General features: G+C 51.7%; 2 protein-coding genes across 3 annotated transcripts in view; one reads left to right on the top strand and one right to left on the bottom strand.

Moving 5' to 3' along the window:
• Positions 1–13,528, bottom strand: part of LOC126580918 (transmembrane protein 131) — a 21,516-nt gene extending 7,988 nt beyond the window's left edge. The window contains exons 1-3 of one of the 2 annotated variants that reach the window (XM_050244269.1): positions 13,451–13,528; positions 8,832–12,377; positions 1–1,144 (exon numbers count right to left, since the gene is read on the bottom strand). The exon at positions 1–1,144 is cut by the window's left edge and continues 2,015 nt beyond it. In XM_050244269.1, coding sequence (XP_050100226.1) covers positions 1–1,144; positions 8,832–11,468 — 3,781 coding nt within the window. In that variant the 5' untranslated portion in view covers positions 11,469–12,377; positions 13,451–13,528. The other variant, XM_050244268.1, reaches the window with a different exon arrangement.
• A 540-nt stretch (positions 13,529–14,068) lies between these two features.
• Positions 14,069–14,992, top strand: LOC126581665 (ubiquitin-fold modifier-conjugating enzyme 1). The gene is made up of 4 exons (XM_050245480.1): positions 14,069–14,282; positions 14,348–14,479; positions 14,553–14,720; positions 14,787–14,992. The coding sequence occupies exons 1-4, from the start codon at positions 14,160–14,162 to the stop codon at positions 14,871–14,873; spliced, it is 510 nt and encodes a 169-aa protein (XP_050101437.1). The 5' UTR covers positions 14,069–14,159; the 3' UTR covers positions 14,874–14,992.
• Positions 14,993–15,000: the final 8 nt, after the last annotated feature.

Below are 15,000 nucleotides of genomic sequence, written 5' to 3'. Positions count from 1 at the left end.
AGTTCCGTGCCGTAAACGTTCGTCGAGTTTCCACACCCGGCTCCAGTCCACCAACCTCTCTAGCAGGACGCTGGTCCGTGGTCGGTTTGCTGCCGCCGTCTGCTGCTCCACCGCAGCCAGCACCGCTGCTGCTGCTCTCACTGCTGCTACCGTCCCTTGCTGCCTCATCAACCGTTGCCGCTCGATCGGAACGCAGCAGCTCATAGTACGCATCGCCGCAATGCCGCAAATGCTTCTCGGTCAGCTCGAACTGCAGTGCGGTCGAGGAGCCGGGTCGCCGATTGCCGAACTTGAACTGCGGCACCACGGCCCGCGCCTGTATCCAGGCAGCATCGATCAGCGTCAGGTTGTTGCGCATGTACAGCACGGTCGAGTAGGTGCCCGGTTGGCGGGCCGTAAACTTGACCGCAATCCGCAGAAACGATTGAGGTTTCACGTAGTTCACGTAGATATCGTCACTGTCGAACAGGAAGAAGGAAAATACGCTCTCGGGGCTTAGGGTACAGTTACCACAAGCGGTCAACACCTCGGTCGGTAGCGGTACGGCACCCGCCAGCTCCGGCGCTTCCCCGTGCACTGTCACATCGTGCAGGACCAGATGCACGAACAGGATCTGATCGGACGGGTTGTTGATCGTGATTAGCTTGACCGCTTCCTGCTCGACCTGTAGCGTTGGAAAGAACACATTCTCGTCCAGCAGCTTCGGCCAGGACAGCTCGACGCTCGCGTTAAAGTCAAACCGTCGATTCGATTCGGCCAGCATCTGAAAGTGGACGCTCGTTAGCTGCTGGCGCATCTCCGCGTATCGCTGCAGCTGCTGCAGCAGCTTATCACTGTCGAGCTGCCGGTAATCTGCGTAGCTATCCAGCGTTGCCATCCACTTCACACCGAACGGTTTCGACAGCAAATCGAAGCTACTGTAGCACTCCGAACCGCAGTGGTGCTTTGGATCGAGCAGCAAGCGACCGATCGTGGCCATCGATTCCGGGTAGAGGACTACCGGTTGGCTTGGTGGCAGCGGTCGCTGCTTATCCGGTGACAGGAACTCCCAGCTCAAGCCGGCCACCTCCGTACGGATGCCTTCGATGTGGATCTTCGACGGGAACGTGGAGGCAGCCACCAGCGGCAAGGAACATACTTTACCCTGTTGGTTCGTATGACGGTACGGTGCAGTTTGCATGTGGAGAGAGAATGAAAGAATAGAAGAAAGAGGATAAGAAGGTGTTCACGAAGCAGAAGGAACCGGAAACCAGTTGAGCGAAAGGTGAAAGCGCTTCGCACCATTTTTGCATATACCAAAAGTGTTACCAGACGGCCAAAAAGGCTCCATATCGTTTCCTCCGCAATCTTCGTGGCCAATGAATGTTTCCCTTTTTTTGTATATAAACACCTACGCTTGTCGTCATGAGCTCAATAATATAATCTGTTGTTAAAAATGCTGATGCCAGTTTATACTGTAAAGTAAATCGCATGAATATTTGAAGGAAATTTAACGTTGAACTCAGAAAAGCTTCTTTAGTCACAATCTTCGTTTTTCGTACGACTTTTGAACGTTAATCTGTTGTTTGTGTTACTGATTAGTGATTCACAAATCAGTGATGATGTTAATAACAAACTAAAACGCATTTCAACTGCTATTCTTCATTTGTTAATAGACACAAAATTTTGCAAAACCATTTTGCCAAACGCTATGTAAAAAAAAGGTACTTATGCAATCGATAAAGTAGTATTCATAATAAGCGAACTAAAGAATTATAATGTGTACCGATCGAAGGTATATTTCCCATTAGAAATACATTAGGCTAAAAATTCAACTGTTTGTAACAGCTTACGAACTAATTCCCAGTTCTTGTACCAGATAAAACTTAAAACATGTATTCCCATCGGTTTTTCAATCGATTTTTTTTAACATGTTTTCTCATCGATCGATTGTTTTGTCACGAGTGCAAAGTTCCTGTCCCACTAGTAATGCTCTCACTTTGGAGATTGAAATTTCAAACGAAAAGAGAAAGAAATTCCCCATTTCATTGTTACCCCAAAAACCGAAACCTCAAACATAATCTCTTGGTTCCATTCATCGCTCGATCAGCAGCTCCAGAGTAGTTCGACGCTTTACCAATCAGGGAATGATGCGCGGCGCCAGATGTTTTCACTCCGCAAGCAAATGTAATCCCTGTGGTCTCTTCACCACTGTCCTTGCAACGCAGCTGCTGCTGCTGCTGCCAGGCACTTGGTCGTGACATATGATGCTTAACGAATGAAGGGAGCGGGAGAGGCGGGCTGTTCGTCGAGGTGGACACTCTGTTATCGATTATTAGCAGTGTGCTGCCTCTTACCACGCTCCCTTGCTCTTTCTCTCTTGGCGCCATTAGCTAAGCATTAGCATGAGCAACACGTCGCGCCATCCCCATGCAACTGATTCCGGAGCACGGGAACCAACCATCATCACGTGCTGGCACGTGGGAAGGGAGCAGATCGGTGCCCCACCTAATGATTACAAAAGGCTTCAACACTTGTACCTTCAACTGGCGGCCGCCCGTCGGCCACTCCCTCCCAGTGTTTATTGTTTCCCATCAAACCGCGGGTGCTCTAGATTCTGGAATGTTTTCGATTCAGCGAAGGACTTATTTCCTCTTCCGGTACGACCGGGTGACCCCTGAATGGGCCCACCACCAACACCATCATCACTAACCGCGATAATGAGTGGGCGCCTGAAGCTAAATGCATGCCTCTCTCATTAGCAAAGTCGGAGGTAATCGAGCGTCTGCAAAAAAAAGAAGGAAAAACAAAAAACCACAATCGATCGATAGTGGGCCGGGGATAATCGAGAGGGTTCGAGTGACCACAGCCCATTATCAGCTGATCAGTAACTGCTGATGTTGTTGAAAGTGGTAACAGGGAGCGAAACGCCGCGATAGTGAACCGCAGCTCCTTCCCATTCCTTCCTCTATCCGCATCATCGCATTTACTATCAGCAGCTAGAGGAGGCTGGAGTATCACTAACCACCACTACCACCAGCACCAACCCTAATGCGGCAACAATCTCCTCGATATTCCCCATCCTTCCCGTTCCTTTCCCTCTCCTTGAACCCTTGCGGCGGCATTTGGAGTGATTCTCGCGCGAGCTGATAATCGGCTTGGCAAACAAAACGTGCCTTTACCCCCCGCCACAAACTGTACAGCAGAGTCTGATGATGTCGCGCGTTCGCACGCTTTTCAAGCTGTCGTCTACCGGCGATGGTCGGGCCTCTGACTCTCTCTCTTCGCTGAGAGGCGAATCTGTGCCACCCTTTCTATCCTAGATAGTGACGCACGAGTACACTTCTTACGTTATGGTTTGGCGAACGTACGAGAGACGGTTATGTGAAGATCTCCCGATATTCCGCTTCTAAGCTATGGCTGGCTGAACGCTGGCTAACGTGAAATTGTCCCACGTATGCTAAGGTGTGCGAGCAGTCGCATAACATTCTGCAGCACGCATCATGGAAGATCGTATACTACTGGACATGAGAGGAAATATTGATATGCGAAGGCAATTAGCCATAACTTGTTATATTATTTTATTTCTCTTTGACACTGCCGGTACGAGCGTATATTCAGAGATATAAATTCCAAAAACGGATGATGTGTTGATAGACCATTAGTACACTGTCAGCGGTAATCGGATGACCATACCGATTTAGAATGCCAATTCACTGGAATATGCTAACGTTTTCGAAACCTCATGTTACAAAAAATATGTATGCATTTTGGTGGTTTATGAGCCACTTTACATTGTGGCAGTATGTCAGCTGATTTAAAATAAACATATGCAAATAAACATATCAGCAAGATCGATACTAAATAACAATATGTTTCAAATCCAGTCTTCCAGCAATCTTTGGATTCATTTTGAATATTGTTTACACCAGCGGGTCGTTGGATCACAAATTATTGTTTGTTATGCTATGACTAATCAATAAACTAAGCAGATCGATTCTCTACACAGATTATAGCATTACTTTTCTCTTCTGGTTTGGTGATAACGTGCGGATGCTCACCAGCTCTGATCTAACAAACCTCACAAACTATTTCCCAGTCAGCATATAATTGGTTTTATATGGAACCGATCATGTAATGTAATCGTGCAACCAACGGCTCGTTCCGAGTAAGAATAATATCCGGAGTTGGACACGTTTTATGTTCTAGACACAAATTCTAGAATCGTTATATTAATTCGTTACTCCATACAGCCACAAAAAAGCGATTTTTTAATGTTAAATTTTCATCGTGTTGCTTGTCCCTTCGAACCACAGCCATTCTAGATAATTGATTCGAAGGAATAAAAACCAACGATGCTGATTGCTGCTAATATTATGTGCATTCATAATCAATTCAGAACTAATCCTTTGCAGCTAGTTATCGTTAGATTCCTGCAATCAAGCTAGTTAGCAGTATTAAATCATACTCTTCTTCCTAAATGCCTATCGCTAATAGAGAATTCGTTAAAGACAAAAAATATGATTGGTGATTCACCATTTAATTCAATTCTAGTTTTCATCGTAAGACAAAAAATAACCCATAATCAAAGCGATTGATCGTGGTCAAACGAAAAGTAAATGCTTAAACAAAAGGTTACTGAAACGTGACATCAGCATCGACTCGTTTCTGCTGCAAAGGAAATAATCAAACAAGTTTTGCACGGTTTGACTCTGGCTAACTTTCGCTGTCTTTTCGCTGGTCATAATTAATCATTCCTTCCGCGACTGACCACAGGTCCACGGTTCCGTTGTGACCCCAAAAGTGTAACGATCCTCTACCGCGGCCAATCTCGTTTCGCACCACGCGTGAAGGTTTCATCTCTCCATCAGTGGGAGGATGGGATTGACGTATCGACGTGTCGTTTAGCAAATTTAATGAAAGAACCACCACATGGCCATCAACCAACCAGCGAAGTGAAGAAGAAGGAAAAAGAACGAAAAGGTAGCAAGCAAAGCGGTGGCTCTGTGGCCGGGCAATAATGGTAATAAGTGCCAAATGATAACGCACACCCAACCTCCACCTCACCGCACCATCCGTGCTCCGCGAGGTTTCGTGGCGGTGACGATACGCGGTAGCACACCACGTACGATAAGGTGGCCTTCCCCGAGGCTGAGGCGATACCCCACGCGACCACCACGACCAACAACAACAACTCCGCTAGACCGAGGCACGACGCGGCTATCTATCGATGGGTAGTAGTAGCACACACAACACTAGGTTTGTGGCTTTGCCCATGAACCAACCCCCTCCCCACCAAACACATGTGACAACCCCACACCGCGTACCGCTACCCTCACCCTTACTATCACGGTGAGGCTACATGAACTACATCTGTCACGAGCAGCTGGCGCTCGATTGGGGTTTGTCGATGATGACATTCAGCTGTCAGCACGACCGAACTAGCGACCGATCGACCGACCGACCGACCACCAGCCGAGCACTAAACACCGCGTAACCCCTACGCGGATCGCCTATCTCGGATCGTTACATGCATGTTTGGCCGATAAAACCGTCCATGGCGGTGCATATTAAACATCCATGCGCGGCGCAGCAAGGCCACGGATGGATTCAATGCACTAGGAAGATGTCTCATCCTTCCGCACGCTTCCGTCGATTGACAATTGCTGCAGGAAGGTTCGTTTACCTCGGAGGGGGGGAATGCGATTGGCTTCCCTCAAGGACTACACGCACGACGCGGCCAGTCTTCCAAAATTGAACGCAAAAACCCTGCCGCTGTTTTGAAGCGGCGCAGAAGCATTCCGGCGCGAACACGCAAAAACTTTGTTTATTTACGTTAAGACGCCCGCCCAGATGCGATAAGTACGACATGATTAGACCACTCCCCGGTGTTGGTGGTGGTAGCGATTGAACCGCCAGATTAGTTGCTCCCCCCAATCGCTATTACCACCGGCGCTCACCAAGCGCCATCCACGATCGCTAATCTACGTCTTCGATAGGCACTCAAGAGTGGGAGAGCTTGGCTTTTGCGTCTCAACCACGGATGCTGCTGCTGCTGCTGCTGTTAAGTTGTCGTTTGGTTCGGTGCCAAAAATGGTCAAAAAAAAAAGGTATCGAGGCTGGAAGGTTGTCTGGCGATCATCATCGGCACCATATGGCACCTTCACAGTCTCTGCAGTACTGGTTTTTTCCATTTCTAGTGACACACGCGCGCGCGTACGCTTTGTCCTTATTCGGATCAGACTCACTTTCTGTCGCCTTTGCATGCGAACTTGCCTTTTGGAATTGGGTCTTCTTCTTGCCACCAGCTGGTTGCAAAGACGCAGCTGAATTTAGGCGCCTCGCGCGCGAAGAATTGTCACGGCATCACTTCAAGCAAGCGAAAGCGTCGCCAAAATGTCCTCTTGTTTCCGCCAAAAAAAAAAAAGGCATGTCCTCCTCTTCCTCTCTCCTCTCACTCCGCTGGAACCAACATGAAACGCTGTTAGTTGATAAATTAGCATAACCATAGATCGATCGCTATCCGCCGTTGCTTCCACTTTCTCGTGCCAGTGGCTCACTCGGTTCCACTTCCTCTACCGATGCTGCGCGGTGATGGAGCCGGGCCCGGTGTGTTGGCTCAAGGATAAATAGGCCAGAGCCCTCTCTTTGGGCTTCGATTTGCATAGCCACGGCCGGCGGCGCGGCTCTCGAAGCACGCGATCATTTATAGCCCACTACACAGTCCTCCCCGTCGCTTGTTGTTGGTTGGTTCCATTTTTTTTTTATTAACGGAATCTTGTCCGGACCGCGCCGAACCGAACCGAACCGAACACCACAAGCCAAGAAAGAGAGAAAAAAAAAGGAATAGAGCCAGACTTTCAGGCCTCTCAAGCCACCCCAAGGACCGGTACACCGGCATTAAGGCGCGTGTATTGATTAGAACATCAAGAACTTTGCATTTCATTAAGCAATACCAGCTTGGTCGCGTTGGTCGTCATCGGGCCGAGCATCGCAAGAGTCATAAGGCATCTGCATCAGTGGCCCATCAGTGGCTTCGGAGGGGTGAGGCAGGCGTGACCTTGCCAGAGTATAATAACGCCAGCGCTGGTGTGTCGTTATCAACAGGCGTTACACAAATGATTGCCCGGTCGTTGTGCCGGCGATGCGATGCAAAAACTCAAATGCTGAAGAAAAAAAAACGCAATAGAAGAGAAACAGAGGCGGTACTCATGCATTGCGCATGGTTCTGGTACTTGTTGACCGAGGCAGGATTCGTTGTTTGAAGGGAACAAAGCACAATCATTACTAAAACAATGATCCCGTCCCCGTTCCATGTTCTCTACTAATCTTTCAAAGCTGGGACTAGTGTGACCGATTAACAAGCATGCAGCCAGGCAGACGGGAACAGTAATGTTGATCGTTCTTGAGACCTCGAGCCTTCTATCAAAGCGTCGTAGCTAATGAATGAGATAGACACATTAATCCCACCGATCCGGTACGCTTCTAGAAAAGCAAACGGACCGCTACAAGCCACCTCTACACTATTTTACCTTTTGCGCCGCTCGATACGCTAGGACTGGTGAGTAAACTGGCGGCATGTTATCGGACAACAAGACGTTTGCCCGTTGACACAGCGTAAACATTTCCATTTCTTTCCCCAAACATTTGTTGCGCGCGAACTATTTAGCTGCCGCCGGGGGTTTCGTTGGTGGGAACCGGAGGGCTCTGGCCTCTCCTCTTTCGTTGGGTTGATGGTGGTTTCAACCACGAACGTCACGAACCCATCATCATATCGACTGGAGAGCAGGGCGCACGCAGTTGAACACAGTCGAGTGTATTGTGTTCACACTCGCTTGGCCTTATCTTGGTTTCAAACAAATTTTTGTTTCCATTTGATATGCGGAACAGGATAAACAACGCCCGTGCCCTTACAAACGTTAACCAGCGCTGGCTTCGGCGAGATGTACGAGTTCTATATTATAGTAAAACCAAATCACGACCAACAGGGAGGAGAATGGGTCCACTGAGGAGTGTATGCACCCATTGTATGCCCTTCGATTTGTCGCCAGCAATGCCTCAACTGCTTCGATTTCACGCTTAAATGATCGTCAGACCGTTGTGGCCGGGTCGTTTCGAATCGAGAGCCAGAGCATGCCGTCATCCGCTGGCGCTGTGGTGTCCATATGAGGTTTGAACCCAACTCGCCAACAAGGGTATCGTCAACGCTACCACCACCAGGGAAGCAAAGGCGAAGCAGCTCATTTGCCTGTCGTGTCGTCTTCTACTTCTTTGCCCGGTGTGCACGGATCAGCACGATCGAGATCATCGTCTGGATGGTGTGCCGCAGAGTGCTGCGGAATTAACGGAAGAGAGATTGTGACTGCTTTTGATTTTCTTTTGAAAACTACTTTCACTGTCGACTGTGCAACGAAGAGAACGCAAGGAGCATGAGGCTCCGGCATGTGGCGTAAAGCCAGCAAGAAGACGCAATGCCGGAAGAACTCATCGCCAGTTGGAAGAAGGAGGGGTTCCGAAATTTACGATCTGTCGCATGCAGCACAGCTTAAGCCTGCAGCAAGAGCAGAATCAGGAACCAGGGACACTGGACCGGCGCACACACATGGTGTCAGACGACAGTGAATGTAATATTGTAGCGACGGATCACGCCATCACCACCGTCGACCAGCGGCTTGGAACGAAAGGAATAAAGCAAGAACGGTCCAGCCAGCACGAGGTACCCATTGAGTCATCGAACTCCTAAAACACTAAGAAACTCTTTCAAGAATGATGCGAGCGTATGAATCATCAAACGCGGCTGATGCCCTCTTGCTCAACTCGGTGCGGTGCGCCAGCGGTGGCCGGATACTTACCGGAAAGCAATCGGTGAACCGAAGCCGCTCCCGGGCGAGATGCAGCTCGCCGACGGCGGTCGTAAAGCGGAGCGGCGTGACGATCTCCTCGTAGTCCGTTTTCACCGTAAACCGGCCCTGGTAGCTGTCGATCGTACCACTCTGGACGCTGATCTGGTAGACGATCCATTCGCCCGGCTGTACCGTGTGGCAGAAGACGAGCTCGTCCAGCCGGAGCGCACCGCAGCCGCGTAGGATGACCGTGATCGTCGGTGCACCGACGGCCGCCTCCGACGTGATCGCACCCTTCCAGTGAATGATCGGGATGGGGACGGGGTTGGGATTGACGAACGCCACCAGTGCCTCACCGATCGTTGCAATCGGTAGGACACCGAAATCGAGCTCGATCTCTTCGTGTTCCTGCTCCTCCTCCTCCTCCACCTCCTCCTGGTCCTCCTTCTCAGATCCCCTCACGTTCTCCGTGATCGCCGGCAGTCCGGTGAGCAGCGAGGCGTCCCGCACGGCCGGGGAAAGGATACGCTGCAGCTTACCCCGGTACCCCAGCACCGGCAGCTCGTAGTCGGTGATGTTGGTCGTCAGACGGATGTAGGTTGAAATCGTACTGGCCGGCCACCGGTGGCCACCGTCGGCGACTAGCTTCCGCGAGATGCGCAGCATCGTCCGCTCATCGTTCGGCTGCAGCACGAGCGGCCGAAAGTCCTCGATCGTGAAGTACCGCGAACAGTTCTCCGGTACGCTGATGTTCGTGATGGACAATGGCACGTGGAATTGGTTCCGGATCACGAGTGGTCGCCGGGCACCGTCCGGGTGCTCGTCGCCATCGCGCACCGGCAGCAGAAACCGGAGAACCTCCTCATTGTACTGGATGCTGCCCTTGAGCACCTCGCCGGCGAAAGGGATCGCGTAAACGCTCAGCACCGGAACCGTCGCCTCAGCTGGCACGGTCGGTGTTATGTCGCCGCTTATTGCTTCCGGATTTAGATTCTCCTGCGCATGCTGCTCCTTTCTCCCAAGCAACTCTCCACCGGCAAAGATGGACAGTTTGCCAACAACGTCGTGCCAGGCGGCATGCGATTCGGATTGTTTTACATTCTGCTCCTCCTGCTGCTGCTGCTGCTGCTGTACGGCATCCGCTGGCCGTTGCTCCGCTTGACCATCGCTGGGTGTCGCTACGCGTTCGAGGTTGAGCAGTATGCGTCCGCTAATGTGCCGCCGATCACTCGACAGCTTGGACCAATCGAACTCGACGTGCAGTGTGCGCTCTTCCGCCACCAGCACGTGCATGCAGAGCACCGACTCGATGTCGTCCGCCTGTACGCCCCAGCTTTTCACCTTGACCGGCTGGCTGCCCGAGTTGAGCAGATCGAGACTGAGCCAGGTGGTGTTCCGGCTGCTACCGACCGTCACTCCCCGGTCTCCGCCAGCCTCCGACGAGGGGAACGAGTCGTCCTGTTCGGTTCGCAGTGCAATCGGTGCAGCCACGGCCGATGCCGCGGCCAACGCTGCCGATCCGGCGGCCGACGTAACGCCTAGCTCCAGGAACGGGATGCGCGAGTACAGTCCCGTCTCCTTAAAAATCTCCACCTCGATCGGCACCACCAGCATCTTCTCGATGAGCGACGGTTCAGCATCGCCGCCCGAAATCTTGATGCGCACGTACGCGATGTGATTGCCGGGGGTGCGCGCATGGAACCGCACCCGTATGACCGTGCGCGTACTGTGCGGTGGGATCTCCCACAGTGCCTGCGGTCCCTCCTGGGCACCGCTCGGTAGTTCGAGCTGAAAATTACCGCCACTACTGTAGATCTCCACGATCTGGAGCGGCGTATCGTGCGGGTTGTAGAGCGTGATCTCGGGCGAAAGGGTCGCGTTTAGTGGGGCCTGCAGGCCCACCAGCGGCCGCAACCGGTACGGACACTCGATGCCTTCACCCTGCACCTGATACCGCACCATCCCGAAGGAGGTGCGTATGAGCAGCGAGCCCTCGGCCGGTCCCAGCTTCCGGGGCAGGAACACCACGTTGAAGCTCGTGTTGCCACCGGGCGGGATGACCTTCTCCTTGAAGTACGAGCTCGAGAACTCGGCCGTACTGCCCGAGATCGAGCCCAGATAGATGCTGCGGTTTTTGTGCCGATTGAACAGCATCACCAGCTGGTTGTGCGGATCACCGATCGACCGATCGGCAAAGTTTAGCATCCGGGGCTGAAACAGCAGCAGGCTGGTGGCCGCCTCTTCGCTCAGCATCGGAATACCGGCGGGGAACAGGGATGCGGGGTCTTCGTCGAATGCAAACCCACCACCGCCGCCCCCATCCATCATGGCACTGGGATCGGGTGCAGAGGATGTGTCCGATGTGCCCGACGTACCGCCACCGCCGGTTGCCATCGATACCACATCCTGTTGCTGCTGGTGCTTCTGTTGCTGTTGCTTGGTGACAATGTAATGCGTATCGCCTGCTGCGCCACCACCACCACCGGTGCTTGTGATCTGTGAGTGCACCTGCACCACCTCCAGCTGCAGGAACAACAGCAACAGGCCGAATATCCTTGCTGTCCACCGGTTACCGGTGCTGCTGCCCGTGCTGGTACCATTACTGCTCGCACCTACTTCTCCTCCTCGGCCTACTGTACCCATCATTTTGCTGTCGTCTGCTCGCGTTGTTGGTGTCTGTTCGGTGCGGTGATGTCGCTGCGGACGAAGCCAGTTTGGGGCTGCTTCTTCTCGGGGCAGCGCAATGGTCGCAGGAACCACAAAAACAAAAGCAGAAAATAAAATGTGCTCCCCGCTCCCCGCTCCGCTCCTTGCACCGAAGGATCTTCAAACGCACACACGAGATGCAGCTGGTGCACCGAAACCCGCACACACCACTGCACAGCCTACTCGGTCAAGGATACACTTTTTGCTCTTGCTCTTGGTCGCTCTCTTCTTGCTTCTTCTTTTCGCTCACACACTTGGCGGCTTCCTCGGTTGCGCCTTTCCTCACGTACCAACAACAACAAAAAAAAAAGAGCGGACACTTCGACACTTCCTTCCTTCTTCCTTCCTTCAGCCGCGGGCGGAATCGCTTTTTTGCGTGTCGTTTGCACTACTTTGGGTTGGCCGTAAAAAAAAAACGAAAACCACGCGGTGGGTGATCTCCTTCTGCTTTCTACTTATGGGCACTTTGACACACTCGACGAGAGATGCACCCACTGTTGGCTGCGCCGATATATTTTTTTTCCACTACTGTTGGCGGCTTAACCGCGATGATCTGCGCCGTCTTCTGGTGCTGCTGCTGCTGCGCGATCGCTGCGCGTTGGTTGACTGGAGAACCGTCTCAAGCGTCGCCGCATCCTTTACCGGCCGAACCGACCGACCGACCGACCTCCCGGGCGCACAGCACACACCACGGCCACACACACGAAGGCGCGCGCGCAAACAACACACCAGATGGTGCAGCAGCCGCCTTTTCGTTGCGTGGGGTTTCAAAACGCACCCGAGGGTTGCGTTGTCTCGCTTGCAGTCGCTTGTTAAACCTCGCCTCGTTTTCCTAAATTTGTCACACCACTGAGAGAGAGAGAGAAAGGAGGGTTGGGGGTCAGGAGGGGACAGAACAAAGCCAAGAAATCCTCGAAGGACCAAACACGACCGGATGCAAATATTGGAAGCACAACAAACGAGCACGAGGTCGCAAGGAGAAGGAGGCGCAATACACCCACACGCACCACCACCCCCTTCCCAAACGCAAAAAGGAGGGCGCGAGAATGGGCGACATGCGCGTAAATCGCGTGTGGGGTCTCGTCTCCCGTGCCGAAAAACCAAGGAGCTCTTTTTAGTTTCATCGCCCCGCAAAGAAAAAAAAGTGTCAAGTAGGCTCTTTCCACCCGGTTGCTAGTGGCACCAGAAGAAGTGGCTCGTCGAGCAGCCTACGCAGGAACCTCACAAGAAGCAGCACCACAGACCGCGGGGTGTTCCGAGCGCGACCGAGATTCCTCGCCGCGTGCAAGATGTCAGCGAGAGAATGCGATTTGGCGAATGCACACGGCCTGCCGCGGCCGAGAAGCTAGAAAGGAGAAAAAGTAACAAGGGCCGGGCGGGAAGGGAGTCTCACTGGGGGGGGAGACAGTGCGTGCGGTCACGGTTGTCCTTCCGTGCTTTTGTCGAAGGCGAATCGGAATCGTTTGCAAAAGGGTGAGGGTGACGGGGACAGCTCTTGGCACTCTGATGAAACCGAGGGGTGGTGGTGACGGTGTTGCTGTTGACCCGACCACGGCGACCGCGATTACGACGATGATGATGATGCTGCTGCTGCTTTTGCTGTTGCCGTTCGTCCGTGGTCACGAAACCTCACCTCCCCCCCGAGCATGCTCGGTGGGTGGATGGTGTGTTTCCGTAAATACCTTTGCGGGGCCAACGAAAAACGAAAAACCAAACACGGAGCAATCCCGCAACACGACCACCACTACCGCGAACCGCGAAACGGGGCTTCAGCTTCCCACGAGGGACGGGGCGAACGGAACTACGAATTATGCACGGATGCTGCACTGCTTCTGGCACCGCCTGGAAAACGTTCCGGGGGAATTCGCACGCACGCACGCAATCGAAACAGAAACCGAAACGGCGGAGCGGCCAGGTGATACCTTTTTCCGCTGCGACGTTTTGCTAGGTTAGCGTATCTCCTTCTTTTGCTCCGCTGCGCTCCTCTTGCTTGTTTTTTTTAACTCTCGAGAATCAAAGTGGTTCAAGCTAAACCGGTCAATGACAGACAGAAAAATGAAAGAAACATTTGACACATGGGGGAGCATATTTATGATTACTTCGGGGATACTGCTTCCACTTTTGGAGCGATTTTTTTCATAGCTCCAACCCTTTAAAACGTAAATTACGGGATTAGAGAAGATGGGAGGAAGTAATTTATACTTTAGACTTTTGAATATAATTTTAAAAGTGCTTTACACACCACCTCTAAATTCCTAATACCTTCATTTTCATTTAAAAATTTGGAACAGTATCAAAGAACTACAATAAACAGACACTCAGTGCGAGGGGTGACAACAGAGAGGATGATTTTATCCTTTTTTCATCGAAAACATGTATCCGTTTTCATCGCTGGAGTCCTTGCAGAACTCCCACACAAAAAATAACATAGAAACGGACACGTGATTTCGGTACCGTTGCAGTGCCAGAGTTTCTTTGCGGTGCGGATGGTTATGTGGGGGGAGGGTAACAAAAACACGTCAACAGCTGTTAGCAAAAAAAAACAAAAAAGTTGCGAATGAAAGTGTGCATTTTCCGTGTTCCGCGGAGTTCCTAGTTAATTTTTGTAAAACCGTTGCATTTCCACTTACAATGGTCGATGAAGGGACTCGCCGAACCCTGAGCGGTATTCCGCTGCTCAAGACAAAAGCAGGACCTCGCGAGAAGGAGCTATGGGTGCAGCGCTTGAAGGAGGAATACCAAACGCTGATCAAGGTAGTGAAAGGGCCACGATTACAGCTGGCGATCGATGATCTACTAATGGAGCCTCAATTTTACAGTATGTCCAGAACAACAAGGCCAGCGATATGGACTGGTTCCGGCTGGAATCGAACAAGGAAGGCACCAAATGGTTCGGCAAGTGCTGGTACATGCACAACCTGCTCAAGTACGAGTTCGATGTAGAGTTCGATGTGAGTTAAGAGGGGACGTTCGCCAAGTGTCGCTTGAATTGAGAACGGTTTCTCGGTTGTCCGTTCTCCACAGATCCCGATCACCTACCCTACGACGGCGCCGGAAATAGCGCTTCCCGAGCTCGATGGCAAGACAGCAAAGATGTACCGAGGAGGAAAGATTTGTCTAACGGACCACTTTAAGCCACTTTGGGCTAGAAACGTGCCAAAGTTCGGCATAGCACACGCGATGGCCTTGGGGGTAAGTTCGACGCGGCCCTCATATCGAGATTTTTGGTATTAATGGTTAATTACCTTTCCCTTGCAGCTGGCACCCTGGTTAGCAGTTGAAATCCCGGACTTAATAGAAAAAGGTGTAATTTCCTATAAGGAGAAGGGAGAAACGTCTGGTTAACATGCCTCCCATTCCTTTCCGTTCCGTTTCCGAGCCCTTTGGCCTGATTGTTCGTCGGTTTATTGTTTACTCAATTGTCTTGTAAGGATCGATTAAATATACACGGGTGCACGCATTAACGGATTCG

This window comes from Anopheles aquasalis, chromosome 2, assembly GCF_943734665.1.
Source record: "Anopheles aquasalis chromosome 2, idAnoAquaMG_Q_19, whole genome shotgun sequence".
Lineage (NCBI taxonomy): Eukaryota > Metazoa > Arthropoda > Insecta > Diptera > Culicidae > Anopheles > Anopheles aquasalis.
The sequence above is the reverse complement of the archived record's forward strand: the minus strand, read 5'-3'. Positions and strand labels throughout refer to the sequence as shown.

What these genes read in the sequence shown, in the direction of transcription:
- LOC126581665 (XM_050245480.1), top strand. Translation starts at nt 14,160, where the DNA reads ATGGTCGATGAAGGGACTCGCCGAACCCTGAGCGGTATTCCGCTGCTC. An exon ending in AGTTCGATGTAGAGTTCGAT is followed by an intron (nt 14,480 to 14,552) that starts GTGAGTTAAGAG and finishes CGTTCTCCACAG; the next exon opens with ATCCCGATCACCTACCCTAC. An exon ending in CACACGCGATGGCCTTGGGG is followed by an intron (nt 14,721 to 14,786) that starts GTAAGTTCGACG and finishes TTTCCCTTGCAG; the next exon opens with CTGGCACCCTGGTTAGCAGT.